General features: G+C 39.1%; 2 protein-coding genes across 2 annotated transcripts in view; one reads left to right on the top strand and one right to left on the bottom strand.

Annotated features, from left to right (window-relative positions):
• Positions 1-25: 25 nt before the first annotated feature.
• ZDHHC6 (zDHHC palmitoyltransferase 6) lies at positions 26-16,775 on the top strand. Its single transcript, XM_007964112.3, has 11 exons — positions 26-280; positions 1,365-1,844; positions 3,428-3,519; positions 4,699-4,858; positions 6,515-6,676; positions 8,693-8,746; positions 12,625-12,792; positions 13,798-13,839; positions 14,555-14,700; positions 14,789-14,835; positions 16,168-16,775. The coding sequence occupies exons 2-11, from the start codon at positions 1,578-1,580 to the stop codon at positions 16,269-16,271; spliced, it is 1,242 nt and encodes a 413-aa protein (XP_007962303.1). The 5' UTR covers positions 26-280; positions 1,365-1,577; the 3' UTR covers positions 16,272-16,775.
• A 1,898-nt stretch (positions 16,776-18,673) lies between these two features.
• ACSL5 (acyl-CoA synthetase long chain family member 5) overlaps positions 18,674-20,009 on the bottom strand; it is a 52,007-nt gene continuing 50,671 nt past the window's right edge. The window contains exon 21 of the mRNA XM_007964103.3: positions 18,674-19,826. Within this exon, the coding sequence (XP_007962294.2) occupies positions 19,686-19,826 (141 nt within the window). The 3' untranslated portion in view covers positions 18,674-19,685. The remainder of the gene's footprint in view (positions 19,827-20,009) is intronic.

The following is a 20,009-nucleotide window of genomic DNA, read 5'->3' as shown; positions in this document are numbered from 1 at the left end:
GGAGGGAAGTTTGAGGCGGCGAACCTCCGGAAGTGACAGTAACGGAGACTGCGCAGGGGTCCTGAGCGGGAGAGTCGCGACGAGGGCGCTGGTCGAGAGGCTTTCGGCTTGTAGCAGGTCCCGCACTCCAACCTTTCGCGGCCAGGGTTTGCTCTCTGCTTGTCCTGGACTGAGGTGCCCATGACGGAGTTATCCAAGGAGGAAAAAATCTGTTCGGGGTGAGCCCAGGCCGCCCCGGATATGCGATGGCTGAAGAGCGGACACCAGGGACCACACTGAGGTGGGAGTCAAGGCAGGGAATATAAGCAGGATTTTGGTGGTCTTTGCCCCACCAGAGTAGGAGCCGGCCCTCCTGAATGTTGAGACCGACCTGGCTTACTAGGATATTTCTTCCTTGGCTGAGGATTTATTTCTAAGCCCTGTGCTCGATGACTCGGGCGGGAAACTGAGGCACAAGTTAACAGCGTCTGCTCCGTGGTAGTCTGTATTATCTATATAGCTCAGATCTTCTTCCAGATCTTCGGATCCTGTCCAGGCAGAGATGCCCTTTCACAAATCTCCCCCGAGCTCGCCGTCCTGCCTTCCGTTTCCCTCGCTCCAGGAGGCACTTCCTCTTCTTTCTTCCTTGGAATCTTCTAATTCGGGTTCTTCTCCTGTACTCTTCTGGTCATAATTTCACACACATCACACACACTCTCGCTGTCTCTCTTTCCTTCCTTTCCTGGCGTGCTCTCTTTGCTTTCACTCTCGCTCCTTTACTTTTGGGCCAGATTGACTGTTCTCTTGATGTTTGGGTGGGGGGATAGAGGGGAGACTCCAGGCAAATGGCACAGACCATGTCTGACTCACACTTGGCTTAATTCAAGACTTTAGAATTTCATAAAGGGAGTTCATTGACTTGCCTTCTATTCTGGTTCACTCGTTTGTGACCTTGGTCTAATCACTCAGCCTCTCTCAGCCAATTTCTATTCTGTGAAGAATTCGGAAACCAAGTTAGATCAACTCTAAGGTCCTGGTTGTCAGTTCTAAAATTCTTTGTCTTCTCAAACTATTCACTAAGCGTTGGATGGTGACAGTCCCCTGAGAAACTGAGAAGGAATAAAAACAACTATTTTGGAATCATGTATCCAGTTTGCATACCATTCAAACTTGTACCATATTTTGGATAAGTTAAAAGTAATTCTTTTTGCCATTTGACAAGATATGCATCCCAAAGTGTAGTGCACTTGTGAGATGCTGTGCTGTAGGTGTTTATTGTAGTTAACAAGTATGGTATGTAATAAACCGTTTTTTGCGGGGTTTTTTGTTTGTTTGTTTTGTTTTGTTTTGTTTTTAACTGAACTTTCCTATTTTGTTTTCTTTAGGTTGGGTTTGAGACCAAGATACTGGATTCTCCTAGTTAAGATAAAGAGCTCTGGGTGCCTGACAGTGAAAATGGTGTAATCTGCGTGACAGTTCACAGCTTGAAGGCATGACAGTTAAAGAACACACATGGACTTGTGGCACATGGAAATGTGCACACAGAAAAAGGACATCTATAATTCTTTAAAAGTAGGAAAGTGTTCTTCCTCGCCAATATGGGTACATTCTGTTCAGTTATCAAGTTTGAAAATCTCCAAGAATTAAAGAGACTGTGTCACTGGGGTCCCATCATAGCCCTCGGTGTTATAGCAATATGTTCTACAATGGCCATGATTGACTCAGTGTTGTGGTATTGGCCCTTACATACAACTGGAGGAAGTGTGAATTTCATCATGTTGATAAATTGGACTGTCATGATTCTTTATAATTATTTCAATGCCATGTTTGTCGGTCCGGGCTTTGTCCCTCTGAGGTGGAAACCGGTAAGAAAGATTCTATAAGACAATGAACTTTAATGATAATCACATATTTGGTTTTTGCCCTATTTGCTAACGAATAATACCAAACACAGCCTACTGTTTGTTCTCATAGAGACTAAGTGTATTACTCTAATCACTGATCATTTAGGCTCAGAGACTTTATTTCATATCTGTTTGAACATTTTGATCCAAAATAGCATTTTCCAAAGCAATTTTATTGAATATTTGTTCTCCTTTTAAAAAAAAGATGGAGGTGGGGTGGGTTCATGGTCAAAAGTTTAGGAAACATCACATGTCATACACAGTGAGGCTTTGCTGTAGGACCTTTTTTCATGTAATACTTTTAATATCCCTTAGAACTGAGAAAAACGCTTTAGAAACTGCTGGTTTAAATCATAAAGTTTTAAAATCATTGCACTGAAAATTTAACATTGGGAAGTATAGTCCAAATCCATTTATAGTTTAAAAACTACTGGGAAGTTTATGCTTCTGAATGTCCCTGTTTCCTGCTAAGGGACATCACCTGACGGCTTGTCAGAAAGGCAGAATCTTGGGCTCCACTTCAGACCTACTGAATCAGAACCTTTATTTTATAAAGTGTCCAGGTGATTCTTAGGTATATTAAAGTTTGGGAAACACTGGTGTATATCGTGTGCTGTGTACTATTCGAAATGAGTACAGAGAAGGGCAAGACACAATTTGAATTCTGAAAGAGCTTATAACCTAAGCAAGAAACAAACACACTTGTGCAAATCACTAAACTATTAAGTAGAATGTGATGGGTGCTGTTAAAGTTAGAAGAATTGAGCACTTTCAGTTGGGGACCCGAGGGTAGAGTGGGAATTTCCAAAGGAGATGGGGAAGAGGGCACGCAGGTTGAGAGAATGGTGGGGACACATATTCAGAAGCAATGGACAGCCCTGTGTGACTGGGGAAAGACTATGTAGTGCAGAGACAGCTGAAACAAAGGCAGATCGTGATGGTCTCAAATACATGAGAAACTGTAGACCATAGAGAGTGTTAGGGGTTTTCAGGCAGAGTCTGACACAGTCAGAGTTGGGTTATAGAAATGTTATTTTGACAATACATGGTTTGTGCTAAAGAAAAACTACAGTAAAGGAAACTAGTTAGGAAGTGATTAAAATGATTAAAGTGATAAAAAATGGCCCAAGAAAGGGGTGGTGATGGGTAATGTCAAAGAGGGAGCAGATTTCAGTAAGAGTATCAACTCATACTTAACTCCTCCCTCTAAAATAACCTGCCAAGTTGTCAGCTGCCTTTTTCTGAACTCCTCAATCCGCTAAGATTTGGGGTAAGTAGAACCAACTAGTGACATTGAATTTAGCTGGAGCACAGGGAAGAAACCTTTAAAAGGACTTCTGCGTAATTGGGAAAGTGATGCTGCTCTTACCAGAAAATTGTTATATAAAAATATAAAATATTTTTATATATCCTCAAATAAGAGGACTGGAAGTGCAAGTTAAGATTCCCTCCTTCTCCTGTCTCCCATAAAAGAAAATCATACCTTAGGAATCATACTTGGGTTCAAGTATCTGATGCATTTTTGTTTCTGTTTTGCTGCTAAGGAAATTTCTCAGGATACCATGTATCTCCAGTATTGTAAAGTCTGCCAAGCATACAAGGCACCACGTTCACATCACTGCAGAAAGTGTAACAGGTACCTGTCTTTCTTGCTGTTCAGAGAGGATTGATCAACTAATTACTGATATTTTCATTGTCCTTCTGCTACATTAGTGCTACTTCTATTCACTGCAAGGTTGCCATATTATAAAAAATACTGTCAAAATACTTGTATCCATAATCGCCATTTTATACTTATATTATCCAGATAATGAATAGATTTAATTCTTCTTTGTTACAAGTGAAAAGCTTTTCTAGAAAAACACAGATTTACTTTGCCTCTTGTCCTGCAAGAGCAAGGGAAAAATTATACTTTAAGTTTGTTTCCAGATATCAAGATTAATTGTGTTAGTCAGCTGCCATCTGGGCTAACTTTAGAATTGTTCTGAGTCTAAATTATAAGGGAGATCTGCTTTCCCCATTACTTATTGACAAACATTTACACTGTATACAAATCTAATAATCCAGGTGCCTGTTATCACAAATGTTTTAATATCAAAAACTTAATCAGAAGAAAACTATTAAAAATGTGAAATAACTTATGACCTTTTTTAATGAACAGCTGTAATCACTGATTAGTAAGAAATTTAGAGAACTGTTGAAAGCAAATAAAGTTTTGTTTGAGGCCAGAACATTGTCTTCTATCAACAGTAAGGAACAGATGCACGGCAAGACTTTGCTTATTATACCATATCTTATATTCTGGAGTTTGCTTGCTTAGCTCAGAGATCCATTAGCTAAAGGATACTATGAGAACAGGAAGGATACATGTGTCTGTTTGAGTCCATTAACCCCAGTGGAGGTTTATAAGGGATTTGTTGAGTCTACTGTAGGTCACTTAGGTCACTGCACTTACAAGCTGGAAGAAAACCAGGCACCATGTTCATTTCTTTATAATGAGCATTATAAAGAGACCTTCTTTCAGTGGGTCTCCTGGCTTCTTTAAACAAATACTTGTAGCTGACATCTTTTCTTCAGAAGCTGTTAGAAAGTCTGCCCTTTCCTGTGCTGTTTAGAATTTAAAAGGAGTCACTGTTCATAATTGTTTAAAAGCTCATAAAGAGTTTTCTTTCTGTTCCATGAAGTATAATTCTCCCATAGCTCATGGACATGCTGGATTCTTTTGAAGAAGATTTGCTTGATCTTTTGAAGACCAAAGTTATTTAAAGTAGACAGGATTTTCTGCCTCATGTTTTATGTAAATTTTTCTTGTTAGATGTGTGATGAAGATGGACCATCACTGTCCTTGGATCAACAACTGTTGTGGTTACCAAAATCATGCTTCGTTCACACTGTTTCTCCTTTTAGCACCACTGGGTTGTATCCATGCTGCTTTCATTTTTGTGATGACTATGTACACACAGCTTTATAATCGGGTAAGTGAAAATGAAAATGTTTTGTTATAAAATCATCCATGCAAGATTAAATAGTAGTTATCAACATTTAAGAGTTTCATTTGGAAATAATGTTTTCTGTGATTTAGTTGGGAAAATAGAACTTTGTTTTACTGATATATGGGTTCCTTTTTAGAAAGCATTAAAACTTAAATTTTGAGATGAGGAAAGATTATTTCCTCTGAAAACTTACCTGCTCTAGATGAAGCTGATAAATATTTTAATACTTTATATGTAATTTGTTAGACTTCAAACTTAATAGTTATGGAAAGAATAGTGAGAAGAAAAAAGACAACACTAGTGCTTCCTACTTCCATCCCATTCATGTGGCAAGTTGTAGTTCTTTGTTCATTTCTGATTCTAGTGCCCTGGAAGGTGGCTCATGGAGCAGATACATACCATAACATATAAACAGATTAAACCAGCAAGGGATCAAGTTGATTTATGGGCAAGTAGTCATGAGATAAAGTTCAGGGGACACAAACAAAACTCCCTAAAGAGGCCTTGAAAGTAAACGAGAAACACACACCTGATGGGACTGCCAAACTGTAGAGTCTGTCTTTTGGGGAGGGGACAGCCCATATTTGATCTGCAAGCTTGTGATGTTTGGAAATTCTAGCCCAGAACAATCTGAAAATCTGGATTTTTATGTGAAATCTCTTGATTTTTTTTTTTTTTTTTTGAGACGGAGTCTTGCTCTGCCGCTCAGGCTGGAGTACAGTGGCCGGATCTCGGCTCACTGCAGGCTCCGCCTCCCGGGTTCACGCCATTCTCCTGCCTCAGCCTCCCGAGTAGCTGGGACTACAGGCGCCCGCCACCTCGCCCGGCTTAAATGTTGGCACCTAATTCTGAATGTTGAAACTTTATGCAGGCTAGGCAGCACACATCTGTGGCCATATCTGGCCTGCATTTTATCAGTTCTTCACCACTGTTTGTAAAACACGAGGGAAGAAACTACTGAATCCTAGGCAGTGCTCGTCACCGTGGAAGAATACTGCAGTGTAGAATAGCAAGGAGAAGAGAGAAGACATAGTTCTGGTTTAGATTAGTGTCCGGTGTTGTCTATGCATGTTGATGTTGGTAAGGTCTCCTTGACACTTATTGAGGAAACAACAACGACAAAAAGTAACATTTGAGAAAACTAAGAATGATACCCTGCACATCGGTCTGAGCTCATTACAGTATTAATTAGAAATAGCTGGCCGGGCGCGGTGGCTCACGCCTGTAATCCTAGCACTTTGGGAGGCCGAGGCAGCGTGGATCACAAGGTCAGGAGTTCGAGAGCAGCCTGGACAATCTGGTGACACCCTGTCTCTACTAAAACTACAAAAAATTAGCCAGGTGTGATGGTACACGCCTGTAGTCCCAGCTACTCGGGGGGCTGAGGCAAGAGAATCGCTTGAACCCGGGAGGTGGAGGTTGCAGTGAGTCAAGATCGCGCCACTGCACTCCAGCCTGGGCGACGGAGTGAGACTCCAACTCAAATAAATAAATAAATAAAATAAAAATAGCTGTGTTTGCTTTGGCCACAGGGCCATGTTGTCATCTCTTTGATCAAGTTATTTTACATGTCACAGTAGAGTCTGACCAGTTACCATAACCAAATATTTTGTGTGTGTGCTGTTATTGCTGTGATAGCTCTCCTTTGGGTGGAACACAGTGAAGATTGACATGAGTGCAGCCCGGAGAGATCCTCTTCCAATTGTTCCATTTGGATTAGCTGCATTTGCTACCACCTTGTTTGCCTTGGGATTAGCTTTAGGAACAACCATAGCTGTTGGGATGTTGTTTTTTATCCAGGTAAGCATCTCAGTTACCTCTAGTCAAAAGTGTCAAGTTGGTGGGACTGTTGAACAAGAAAGAGATAAAGACTGTATTTAAGTGTGCAGTATGAAATGGAAATTATTTTTGCTTATTTCATTTAGGTAACTAATCTCCTGTGTATTCTTCAGATAATTTTGATTTAATTTTGCCAGAATTTCTAGGTATTGATTTAGTTTTTCAAATGTTAACTTGGAGTTAGGTAAGTTCTGGAGCACTTCAAAATTGAGAGAGCACTTCTCACCTGTACGGTCTCTCTTGCTCTTCACCTCCACCCCAATAGAGGAGTCCGACAGATGATTAATTCATTGATTCTCAAAAAGGTTAAGTGACTTACCCAATGTCACCCATTCATATACTTGGTAAACATTAATGTTATTTTATAATAGTATCTATTTAATAATAGTAGTAATCATAATATAGCTAACATTTATTGAGCACTTATTGTGTGTAAGGCACTGTTTTAGGCACTTTACATGTATTAGCTCATTTAATCTCCGTAACAGCCCTATGATAAAGATGCTATTTAATGCCTACTCTGATGAATCATTCTGCTAATTTCTGAGGCTACAAAAATGATAATGAAGAGGTAGCTGCCCTTAGGAACTGACAGTTAATATTAAACAGTTAATCCAGGGCCATATGTCATAGATTCATGTGCACAGTGCTATGAGAGCACAGAGGAGGACCTGGCTCTGAAGGGACCAAAAACCATTCTTTTTTTTTTTTTTTTTTTGAGATGGAGTCTCACTCTGTCGTCCAGGCTAGAGTCCAATGGTGCAAACTCAGCTCACTGCAACCTCCGCCTTCCGGGTTTAAGCAGTTCTCTGCCTCAGCCTCCCAAGTAGCTGGGATTACAGGCGCCTGCCACCACACCCGGTTAATTTTTGTGTTTTTAGTGGAGACAGAGCTTCACCATCTTGGCCAGGCTGGTCTTGAACCCCTGACTTTGTGATCCACCTGCCTTGGCCTCCCAAAGTGCTGGGATTACAGGCGTGAACCACTGCGCCCAGCCCAAAAACCATTCTTATGACTTATTGCATTCACGTAATTCTTTCATTGATTCATTGAAGGCCTACTGTGGGCCAGGTATTATCCACTAGGCCCTTGGAATAGAATGAGGACTCCTGGGCCAAGGCTGTTTATTTTTGTTGTTGTTGTTTGTTTGTTCGTTCGTTTGTTTTGAGACGGAGCCTGACTCTGTTGGCCCAGGCTGGAGTGCAATGGCACGATCTCAGCTCATTGCAGCCTCCGCCAAGGCTGTTTCTAACATACTACACTGTCTCTCTGAAGGCACAGCCAGACTTTAAGGGAACTCTTGGTTTTAAAATAATCTGGTTTTGTTTATACTATATTATCGTCTACTAGCCTGGGACCAAATTCTTCGAAAAATTTTCCCCAATGCCTCTAATTTAGAATCATATTAGAAATAAACTATGATCCTGTAATACAAAAGCCTGTATATGTGGAATCAGTCATATCTAGGAAAATCAAATAATAGAATAAAGACTGAATACATTCATTATTTTTAAGGCAAGTGAAATATTGAGGTTGACTGAAATGAGTCACTGTTACTTCTCATAAATAGATTAATCATAAATTTAAAGTTAGTTAAAAATAATGATAAAAGATTTTAATAGCAAATTACAAGTAAGCATTGATTAAATGGATTATATCAGTGTTTTATTAATACTCTCAAAACCTTGCTCTGAAAATAGTACTTATGACATGAAGTTTGATTACCATACTAGATTCAGATTTGATTATGGATGGGCGTAATCATTGTTTCGGAGAGGTACTGTGGTGCAGTAAGTTAAGAACGAGGACTTCGGAGTCAGATGGCTGACGTGGTAATTGTGGTACTTAACCTCTGTTTTCCTTGGTATCTTTATCTATGGAATGGAGTAATAAAAGCTGTCTCAGAGAATTATGAATATGATAATCTTAAAGAAACCAAGGTCACATTATTAAATTTTACTATCATTTAATTTCCAGATGAAAATAATTCTCAAAAACAAAACTTCTATTGAGTCATGGATTGAAGAGAAGGTAAATTTTAATAATTGTTTCTTCAATATTAAAAAAGTATATTAATAAAGGACTGGTAAAGTCCTCAATATTAATAAAGTCTGTTAATAGCCCGGATGAACGAAAAGTGCCTGAAAGTGAAAATGTGGCTGCCAAATGGCTACCATAAGTCATTTGCATGCCACATAAAAGGTGAATATAGGAAACATTTTTATTCGTTCTATAACTCCCACAGAAATGTGCTTCTCATACACCCTGAGTAGTTGCAGAGGCCTAAGCCACACGTCAAACCATCTGTTCGTTCTCTCTTAGACTAGAGGAGAAAGCAACCCATTTGGAAAGGAGCTTCCACCCTACCAAGCTGCCATCAAGTTTTTCTCAGTGTTTTAGACATTCAGTGAAGCTCCTAACATTTAGCTCATCACAGACCTCACAGCCTCCAATACTTCATGCTGTCCATTGTGATTCTAGCGTGAAACACAAATCTGACTACCCTGCTCCCTGTTTCAAACTTCTCAGAGCCTCACCATTCCTGTGGCAGGGGTTGAAACCCACATACCTGTAGGGTCTGGGCAGATAACATCCATGAAAGGGAGCAAGCCTGTATACCAAAGAGTTGCCTGGCAGACCAAGCTGATTGTTGCCAGAGGGGAATATTCACAATTTCCAAATTACAAAATAGGGAGAAGGATAGCATCGTTTTATACCTTTACAAATCTCTTTAGTATCTGACTTAAGAGAAGACAGTTGGATTCTCACTTCTGCGTTCAGTCTGTTGAGATATGTTGCTTCGATTGAAGTATGTGAAGATCCAGCCTCACACAGATAAGTAGGTAGAAAAGGATAGAGTATTTTAATAGGCCTTTTACATGATAATAGTGGATGTTCTTCCATATTACATTGAAAACTTGACAAGTGATATTTCTTATCAGTAAGATTTGTATACCTTTTTATTTTAAAACTCATCAGCTTATCTTGCTCTTTGAATGAATCTTTTACCAATGTGTGGTTTTATGTAACATCAGACATTGGTCATTTGGGAGATGCTGATTTACTGGGTTATGTAGATTTTCCAAACATTAAACACCTTTCGTTATACAATATCCCAAAACTGCATTCACTTATATCAATATATCAGTTTTATAAGAAAAAAATCCTTAAGTATTGGAAAGCTGTCAAGCTCACAGTGGTAGATGCAAGTGGTTTTGTTTTTTTTTTTAATTCTAATATGCATTTGAAAGTCTTATTTTTTTACTATCAACCCATACTGTCAGTCAGTTCCCTTGAAGTGACTGCCTGATTGTTCATTTTTGAGAAAATGTTCACCAGGTACTAAAGTCCAAATAACCTTAGTTTGCTACATTACTCATTCTTTCAAGTAAAATTAGTGTTACATTAAAAAAGCTGGCTCTACAGCTTTTGTTACCTTACAGCTTAACAACTATTTTCCTTGAGATGATCATTCTACTTGGGCACGCTTTATGTATACTTCTCATTTTGTCACACAGACTGTTTAAAGAACATCTCCTTGAGAATTGAGATTTAATGTTTAAAAATAATTTTTACTGCTTCATCAAGGACGTTCTTACATGAAATTGCTCATAATGACTACTAACACAGTTTGGTGCCACTGCCTTGGTTTCTGCTAAGATGCCAACAGTTTTATTCACCATTGCAAATGTCAACACAACAAAAAGACAAATAACATTTCAGTATTATGAAAATAGCTTGGCCTTAATGACTAGCAAGAAAAAGTCTTGAAAACTCAAAGTGATCTTCAGAGCATGCTTTGAGAGCCACTGATGTACAGGTTTTAGGTGTGAGCTTCTTAGCTTCTACATAAATAAGACCTTTTATGACTTCTTTTTTTGTTTTTTGGCGATGGAGTGTCACTCTGTTGTCCATGCTGGAGTGCAGTGGCACAATCTTGGCTCACTGCAACCTCCACCTCCTGGGTTCAAGTGATTCTCCTGCCTTAGCCTCCCAAGTAGCTGGGATTAAAATATATATGCCACCATGCCCAGCTAAGTTTTGTATTTTTAGTAGAGACAGGCTTTCACCATGTTGGCCAGGCTGGTCTCAAACTCCTGACCTCAAGTAATCCACTCACCTCGGCCTCCCAAAGTGCTGGGATTACAGGCATGAGCCACTGCACCCGGCCAACTTCTTTTTATCTACTTCTCCTGCCTCATTTCCTACCCTTCTCTACACTGTCTCTCACACTTGATACTAAATTACTCATAGTTTGTACATCTTATGCTGCTGTATCCTTGCACATGTTCCCTCTGCCTAGAATGCTCTTTACTCTTGTTTTGCCTGATTTCTTGCTTCTCAAGACTTAGTTAAGGTATTGTTTCTCCCAAGGACCCTTCCTGGATACTCCCTAGACTTGGCTAAGTACTTTTTGTTTCCTTTGTTCCCTTTTCCCATAGCATCTACCACACCCCTTCGTCACCTTTTAACACACAATATTGATAGAATCCTAACTTCATGGAGTGTTTCTGTTAGGCAAAGACATGTCTTAGTCACTTTATAAATTACTCTTATATTTACCAGTTTTTCTTTGTAAATAGCCTAGATCTCTGTTCTTTGAAATTCAGTCCATTTTGAAGACTCTGAAGCTTTTGTTTATAAAAAAGAAAAAGAAATTATTCTTTACTTTCTGGGGAGGATGAATTTATATAATTTAGTAGATTCATATGCATTATAGTTTAATAATTATTTTAGTAAATAGTTAACTTTCATATCACTTAACAGATAATTGCAATAACATTTTCCATAAAACATTGTCCCCTGATAATCAAGTATTTCAAAATATCATTTCTGATAAGCATAATAAATATATTGACATTAGATTAACATTTTTTTTTTATTATTTTTGCTAATGACCAAGGGTCCTAATAAACCGCCATGCTACATTTAGAAATTACTTCAGATGAGACTGAGTATGCTCAGTAGTACGGCCATACACTAGAAATTATTTCCGAATTGGCACTTTATTGCTGAGTAAAAAATTCAAACAAATGACCATATTAAAGTTATAGGAAATTTCTAGAAATTACCAGGTACTATCTACAACAAATTTGAAGGGTTTGTACACTTGTTGTTAAAATAAATAATGTATCTTTGTACCACTAGGTGTCAGTGGAACTTAAGAAATCCAAAGCCAGTTTATTTCCTTAAGTTAAAGCTAACAATTTAAATGTGTGGAATATAATTTATGCAAGCTGAATAGTTATGTACATGCATAACATGTACATATAAATGCATATATAAATGAGTATGTATACATGTGTGATAGTATAAAAAAGAAAGAAGATCTCCTGTATATACCTGCTAGCTTTAAAAAATGTTTTTCATAAAACAGCTCTCCTATTATACCTTTCCTGGCCATTCCCATGGGCATCACTGCCACCCAGGATACAACTGTTACTTTCTGATACAACTGTTACATTCTGATGCACACCACAGAACAGTTCTATCTTGACTAAAACAGTTCCATCCTGAATAAACCCTTACCTTTCTCCTGAATCTGTTTATCAGCATCCCTTCTGTATACCTGAATTGTTTTGTATTGCTGAACAACCAGGAGCATTGAGGACTTTTTATATATGATATAAAGTTAGCTAACTCTTTTAGTAAGCCTTTATGAGTGCTTATTCCTAAAGAAACCCTGTCAGATATTTCCTAGGTAATCGTGTACAAGGTTGGTGTTCTGTACCAAGTTCTTCCTGTACTGTGATGAAGTTGTCTATTGCTTCCGTGTACACTAATATTACAGTGAGGAGGAATTATTTTTATGAATGCTAGAAACTTGAGAAATAAGTGTTCTCAATAATATATTACTGAAGGCCACTTAGCCAGAGGCAGTGGCCATCTTATATCTTTGTTACCCACAGGCTAAAGATCGAATTCAGTATTATCAACTAGATGAAGTCTTTGTTTTTCCATATGATATGGGAAGTAGATGGAGGAACTTTAAACAGGTATTTACGTGGTCAGGGGTCCCTGAAGGAGATGGACTTGAGTGGCCAGTAAGAGAAGGCTGTCACCAATACAGCTTAACAGTGAGTATTTTTGTTAAATAGCCCTTCTTTTTTGCCTCACCTTCTTTCCCTTAACTCCCCCTCAACTCAAGTGACATGTTGTAGTAAAATAAGTAATACGAATGTTTTCACTCTGTCAAAATGAATCTAATAATCCTAAATCTCTCCTTATATCATGTCTCTCCCTTTATTTCAGTATCTCCTTAACTCTCCATACCTGTGAGATAAAGTCCTGATCCCTTATGAAATCTGACCAAAAATTACCTTCCAACTTACAGTATCATATGAATTCCTTATACATTCCTGTCACCCAACTTTGCCCACAATTTTTTCATCTTGCATGACCTCCACTCTATCTGAAATTATTAAGACTCGTTCCAGTCTTACCTCTTCCATAAAGTCTAACTTAACCCCCGTAGACTCATCTGAATTTGGCATTTAATCACATACTACTCAATGGTAGCTCATGAAGTCTCATTTTTTTATTTAATTCTGGTATCTTATATCTGTAACTTCATAAGATTCTAGGACAGAGATCATGAGTTATCTTTATTTCTCCTATTATATCTAATATAGTGCTATTTAATAGTGGCTCTGTCAAAATAAGTTATAATGATGACTTTTATTCATTCATTCAACTTCATTATTAAATGTTCTTCATTATTCATTTGTAGTGTGTCTGCTATGTCTCTACAGAATCAGTGAATCTCAGTGTTTTCACCTGAGAAGCTTCATGAGGGCAGAGAATATACTCCCTGATCCCTGGGCCACAGTAAGCACTCTAGGAATATACACAGATGAGGACATTAGAGAGTGAATAGCAAGAAGAAAACCTCACTCTCAGACCCTGGTTCTTAGCATAGGGCCTTTTTTCCATGCTAAAACAACCTGTGGCCTTTAAATTATCAGCAACTTGAAATGCTGGAAAATTGGGGGTTTGCTGTATCACTTTGACAGTTGATGAGGAAAGGCTATTTTTCAACATTGAGACAAGAGATTTCATTTTTTTCGTTTTATTTCTTCCAGATAGAACAGTTGAAACAAAAAGCAGATAAGAGAGTCAGAAGTGTAAGTACTTCTTTTGCAGTGGTAATTTTTTTTTTCTTTTGTTAGGCTCTGTACTTCCATACAGTTTTTTTAATTGACTGACTAGAAACCAATTGTTGGCTTTTATTAAATAGTATTCCTTAATACATTTGTTGAAATTTGATGCAGTTAACTTTTGTTTTTATTTAAATAGTTGGGACTAGAGGTTGGGAGGAATTCAGTCAATTTATATTGCCAACATAGGAAAATAATTATCCTCAATACAGCTCCTTAATGTGAAACCTATCCTTACAACTATGTTGTTGGATATGATGGCCACCAGCCATATGTGGCTGTTTTATTTAGATTTGTTAAAATTAAATAAATTTAAAAATTCAGTTTCTTATTTGCGTTCACCACATTGTAAGTGCTCACTCAGTAGCTGCATGTGTCAAGTGCTGCTGCATTGGACAGCACACATACAGAGCATTTCCATCACAGCAGAATGTTCTCAGCCCTGCTCTAACTTTAATTCTTAGCTATGGGCTTGAAATGAAGAGTAAGAAAAGCCTTGAGAACTAGAAACATCAGTTGCTTCCCAGGGAAGGGGATGGGGAACTGGGAGGTTCCCCTAGAAGGGGAACTAGAAGGCTTGTCACTTGATATTTTGGATCTCCCTTTAAAATTTGAAATTCATACTTAAAACTCAGATATCATGGGTGGATATTTAAAGGTTTCTTCTGATCACTGATGACAGGTTCGCTATAAAGTAATAGAAGATTATAGTGGTGCCTGCTGCCCTTTGAATAAAGGAATCAAAACCTTCTTCACAAGCCCCTGCACTGAAGAACCGCGAATACGGCTACAAAAAGGGGAATTCATTTTAGCCACAAGAGGTTTACGGTAAGAATAGGAAGTATTGCATTTCTTATTCGATGACAAAATCAGTATCTAGCCTAAAAAATTAACCTTAATCTTTTAAATATTTCAGATACTGGTTGTATGGAGACAAAATCCTTGATGATTCCTTTATAGAAGGTATGGAAATGGAACGACATGGTTAAAGGACAAGACTATTAGCAATAATTCCAAATTTTACAAGAGTAACTTTTATAAACCAATCCTGCCTAATGTATTAGGGGAACTGCATAGAAGGGCATATGACTAAGCAACAAAAGGAACCTCCTTATATATTTCTCTATAGCTCTTGTATTTTTCAGGTCTTTTTAATGATAGCTAACATTTGAGCTCATAACTATGTGACAAGTACTTGTATAAGTGCTTCCCTTAAGGTGTAAAAGTCTCCAAAAGACCTCGGAGGTAGGCACTATCACTTACATTCTATGGAGGGAACTCTGAAGCACGGAGAGGCAACTTACCCATAGCTATGCACTGAAAACAGATGGAGCGAGGGCTTAACCCCAAGCAATCTGACTCCACATTCTGTGCATCAAACCCCTGTACTATTGGCTCCCCCCACTTTGAATGAGCATTTCTCTTATTATAAAAACCAGTAGATTGAAACTTTGCGTATGTTTTTTTTTTTTCTTAAGTTTTATAATTGTTTCTTTTTAAAGTTAAGATTAGCTCAGATGTTCTTTAAAAGACAGTTGGGGTTAATCATAAATTAACCTTTTATGACGGCTGTGATATAGAAATGTATATGTTAGGCCAGGTGCGTGACTCATGCCTGTAATCCCAGGACTTTGGGAGACCAAGGCAGATGGATCACCTGAGGTCAGGTGTTCAAGACCAGCCTGGCCAACATGGTGAAACTCCATCTCTACTAAAAATATAAAAATTAGCCGGCATGGTGGCATGTGCCTGTAATCCCAGCTGCTCCGGAGCCTAAGGCAGGAGAATTGCTTGAACCCAGGAAGCGGAGGTTGCAATGAGCCGAAATTGTGCCACTGCACTCCAGTCTAGGTGACACAGCGAGACTCCATCTCAAAAAAAGAAAAAGAAATACGTATGTTAGAAAAAGTCTAAAAAGGAAATTTACAAAGGCTGCAAGAAGATAGTTCCCTGGAAAAGACGTAGTGTGATGGTGGGCCAAAAACACCTTTCCTGATCATACACATATAAGTAAACACCCATACTGAGTTCCCCTCAACTCTAGTTAGGAGCTGTCTTTAACCACATTAGTCCCTATTCTGGATCATAGAATTTGGGAAATATCTGTTCCTAGCTTGTAATGAACATTTAAAAACCTTTTTTTTCCCCTTTAACCTGTGCTTATATTAGATAGCAAAGAGGGGAATAAAAGTCTAACTAAAAGCTTATTAATTTGAAGTAATAGGACTTACTGCTTTCAGTAATGTCACTGTCATCCATCAGACAATTTCACTTCAATTTCATTTTCTCCCTCAGGTGTTTCAAGAATAAGGGGATGGTTCCCTAGAAAATGTGTGGAAAAGTGTCCCTGTGATGCTGAAACAGATCAAGCCCCAGAGGGCGAGAAGAAAAATAGATAGCTGCTGTTAAAATGAAATTATCCTTTAAGTCTGCTTAATTACTTGAAAATTGTACATATTACTAAAGAATTATGCAAAGAGCCTACTCTGGTTAAGATGTTCTTTTCCTCAAAGGTGCCCTAGTGCCATGATTTAAATATTTTTATTACCGTTTTGAAATGGAGAAGCCATTCTGCATATGCCTTTGATTTCCTGCCCCTCTTTACCACCTCTTCCTCCCCCGCAAAGGAAAAAACGTTTCACCCAAGTAAGTTAGCGGATTTTCTTTAGGATTTTCTTATGCACTGCACACTCTGGACCTCACCTGCAGATACAGTTCCCCCCTTGCCAGGAGCATCTGCATGTGGTACTTCTCTTTTCCCTCAGTTGATATTTCTTATATGATATTCTAGATACTGTAGAACTCAATTTGTCAGATTCAGTATAAGCTCAGATTTTGTTACCTGTCTTTTAATAATGCAAATTTTGTCAAATCAAATAAAGATCAATGGATGTTCTGTATAATCAGTTTTTACTTAAAGCATTTTTCTTTTTGCCAACTAAAAAGGTTCATCTTAGTTCCTTATGGAAAAACTGCTCTGCTGCCCTGTGAACAATTGGCATCTTAAAACATGTCTTAAGACATGACACACTTGCTTCAACATATTAACCCTATTAATGGGATATTGAGGTCATAGTGATGGCAGTGGATGGCAGCGGTGGCCTGAAGGGGGTTGAGGGGGAGCCGTGATAAGCAGGAGACAAGCATAGCTACAGCTGCCCAGTCATGGCTGCAGACCCGGCCATCCCTGTGCTCTAGGGGGCCCAGGGGAACCCCACCACCACCAACCACCTGGCCTCTCCCTGCTCCTGGCACTCGCTCTGGAGTAAAGGTGAGGCCAAGCCCGGGTGCTGTCGGGATCTGGCCAGGTGTCCGTGAGCTCTGAGTGGTGTTGACACACCGGCGCCCTGCCACCTAGGCCCCCTCCAGGCTTTGGGCTACCAGCCATAGAGGGTTCCAGCTGGTAAAGCAACACCCCAAGGATCCCATGGCAGTAGTGTTCTAGACTTTAGACATAGTGATATCAAACACTCATGTACCCTTGAGTAAAAAACTGAAGCTGTGTGAGTGGTAGGATCCTAGCTGGTGGACTTGAATGCTTAAGTTGGGCTTGTCTAAACGTAAGAGTAGAATCACAGAAGGAAAGGGAAAGCCTATTTCTCTGGACTTAGAAACCTTTCCAAGGCAGGGAATGGGAAGCTTTGGGGGCCAGGCTTGTAACAGTTAGGGATAAGGGAAGAGCACTTGGGAATTCGGCAGTGAACAGACAAGTAAAATATATGTAAGATGGAGTCATGTTATTGTGAAGCAAGATGGTAGGACAGTCTTGAGTTGGCATTTGAAGCAAATGAGGGGACAAGTCATGTGCTTTGGGATATTTGCATTTTAGAGACAGCAGTAAGAACAAAAACAGGCTGGACCTATGTCTGGCATGTTTGATACACAGACAGTAACCGGTGAGGTTCAGCTGGAATGAGTGAGGGGAGAAAAGGAAAGGAAGTGAAGGCGAGAAGGTTAAAGTGATAATGGGAGCTAGACTTAAAAGTTAATTCCTGCCTACCTTTTTGTTTCAGATACTCAAGAATAGACATTTCTTTGGCTTTTCTGGGCTCAAAGTCTAGAAAGCCCATCCAAGAACATTCTCTTTAACTCCAGTTGGAGGCCAGAAAAGAATACTATTAATATTCAAGATTAATTAGAGTACAACAAAGATGGTAAGAGAATGGATATGACTTGGGCTCAGTTGGAGTTTTGGCTCAGCTGGTGTTTGTTTTATTCTTTACAGCTATTGGATAAGAAGGGTTGGTCTTCAGAACTTTTCTCCAGTAGTTAACCTGTTTGCAGACTAGAATCATCTGGGGATCTCTTTAACAATCCCAGTGCCCAGGCTGTATCTGGCCATTTAAGCCAGAATCTCTGGAGTGGCACCCAGGCATTAGTGTCTGTTTTATTTTATTTTTTTTTTTTAGACAGAGTCTCGCAGTTTTGCCCAGCCTGGAGTACAGTGGTGCAATCTCAGCTCACAGTAAGCTCCACCTCCCAGGTTCACGCCATTCTCCTGCCTCAGCCTCCTGAGTAGCTGGGACTACAGGCGCCCGCCACCACGCCCAAGTAATTTTTTTGTATTTTTAGTAGAGATGGGGTTTCACCGTGTTAGCCAGGATGGTCTTGATCCCCTGACCTCATGATCTGCCCGTCTCAGCCTCCCAAAGTGCTGGGCATTAGTGTCTTTTTAAACTTCCTAGATAATTCTATCGTGTAGCCAAGTTTAAGAACAGATACTGTACTTGATTTTTAAGGGCTCCTTGTTTAAGACTGATTTTCATCATGGTCCATGAGGCAAAAAACACCACAACATAAGTATCTGCAATAGTTTATTTTAAAGACTACATTTACAAGTAGAAGCAACGTGTGTTATCTGTGGATAAGGCAGAGCAGAAACTCCAATCCGAGGGTGGGGGAGATCAGTTGGTTCCTTCACAGAAAATAAGCCTGTTGTGTGGGCATCTTGCTTGCCTGTAGGTCTTTGTTCCCAGTTCAGGAGGTTTTTATTCAGTGCTTGCTTCATTTACTGGAAAAGTTCACTGTGCCCACGTGTCAACGCCTTCCCTACAGCTTCCAGCTCAGCAGCAAACTGTAGGGGACAGATTTACTCCCCGGTTGCTACTATAAATAACGCTTTAAAAACAGCATTCCTTTTGAACAATATGTCGTAGGCCTAATTTTTAATACTGCCAAGTCAGAGATCTAACTAGAGAGTTTAGGAAATGTTTGGTATGATTAAACTTTTCCCTTTAGTACACAATTTAATTTACACAGAAGAGCATCAGAAATTTATCTCATAGATATGATTGACATGACTGATAGGTTCAAACTAAAGTTTTAGTGGTTTGTGGAGTGGCTAGAAAACATGAATTATAAGCAGTTTTTCAGAATTTAAAAATATCTTAGTTTGAACAGAAGATGTAAATAAGCATTGAGACTGTTGGCAAGTTATGTTTATCACAAAGCAACAAGGAAGAAGGCACAGCGGGTCCCTTTGACCCTTGAACTTGTGGTCACTTATAGTATTAAGGTTGGAAATCATGAGGAAGGATACAGAATATAAACTGAGATCTCGAAGACAGGCATGTTGATAAAAGTAGCCCTAAAGCCTTAATATTAGCAACATTGAAGATGGGAAAGACGGGATTGATTTGTTTGGGGACTAAGTTTACACATTATATGTCTCTCAATATAAAACAAAAGCTATGGCTTTAGAGTTAAGTAGGCAAAAAAAAAAAAGGAAAGACAAAACAAATGTAAGAATAGTTTTTAATCCATGTCCTCACAAGCAGTGCAGAGTGGGCAGGCAGCTACTTAACTACCTTATCCTAATCCTGGATGTGCTCATACAGACTGTCAATTTGGGTCCGAAAGTATTTGGAAAGCTCTCCCCGCTTTGCTTTCAATGTTGGTGTCAAGAGCCCATTTTCAATGGAAAATGGCTCTGGATGAAGAAAAACGGCTTTGACCTGGAAGATGAACACACACACATCCATGCTCATTAGTGATTTGGACTTCTCTGCAGAGCCTGCTGAGTGCTCTGTGAAAAAAGTGAGGTTGATGCAGGGAAAGGGTAAAGGTAATAGTAACACATGCCCATTCCCATAAACATAATTTGAGAAAGAAATGAGTAGGGAGAAGGGAGAATGGAT

The sequence above is a fragment of the Chlorocebus sabaeus genome, chromosome 9 (genome assembly GCF_047675955.1).
Source record: "Chlorocebus sabaeus isolate Y175 chromosome 9, mChlSab1.0.hap1, whole genome shotgun sequence".
NCBI lineage: Eukaryota > Metazoa > Chordata > Mammalia > Primates > Cercopithecidae > Chlorocebus > Chlorocebus sabaeus.
This window is presented reverse-complemented; position numbering and strand designations above follow the sequence as displayed.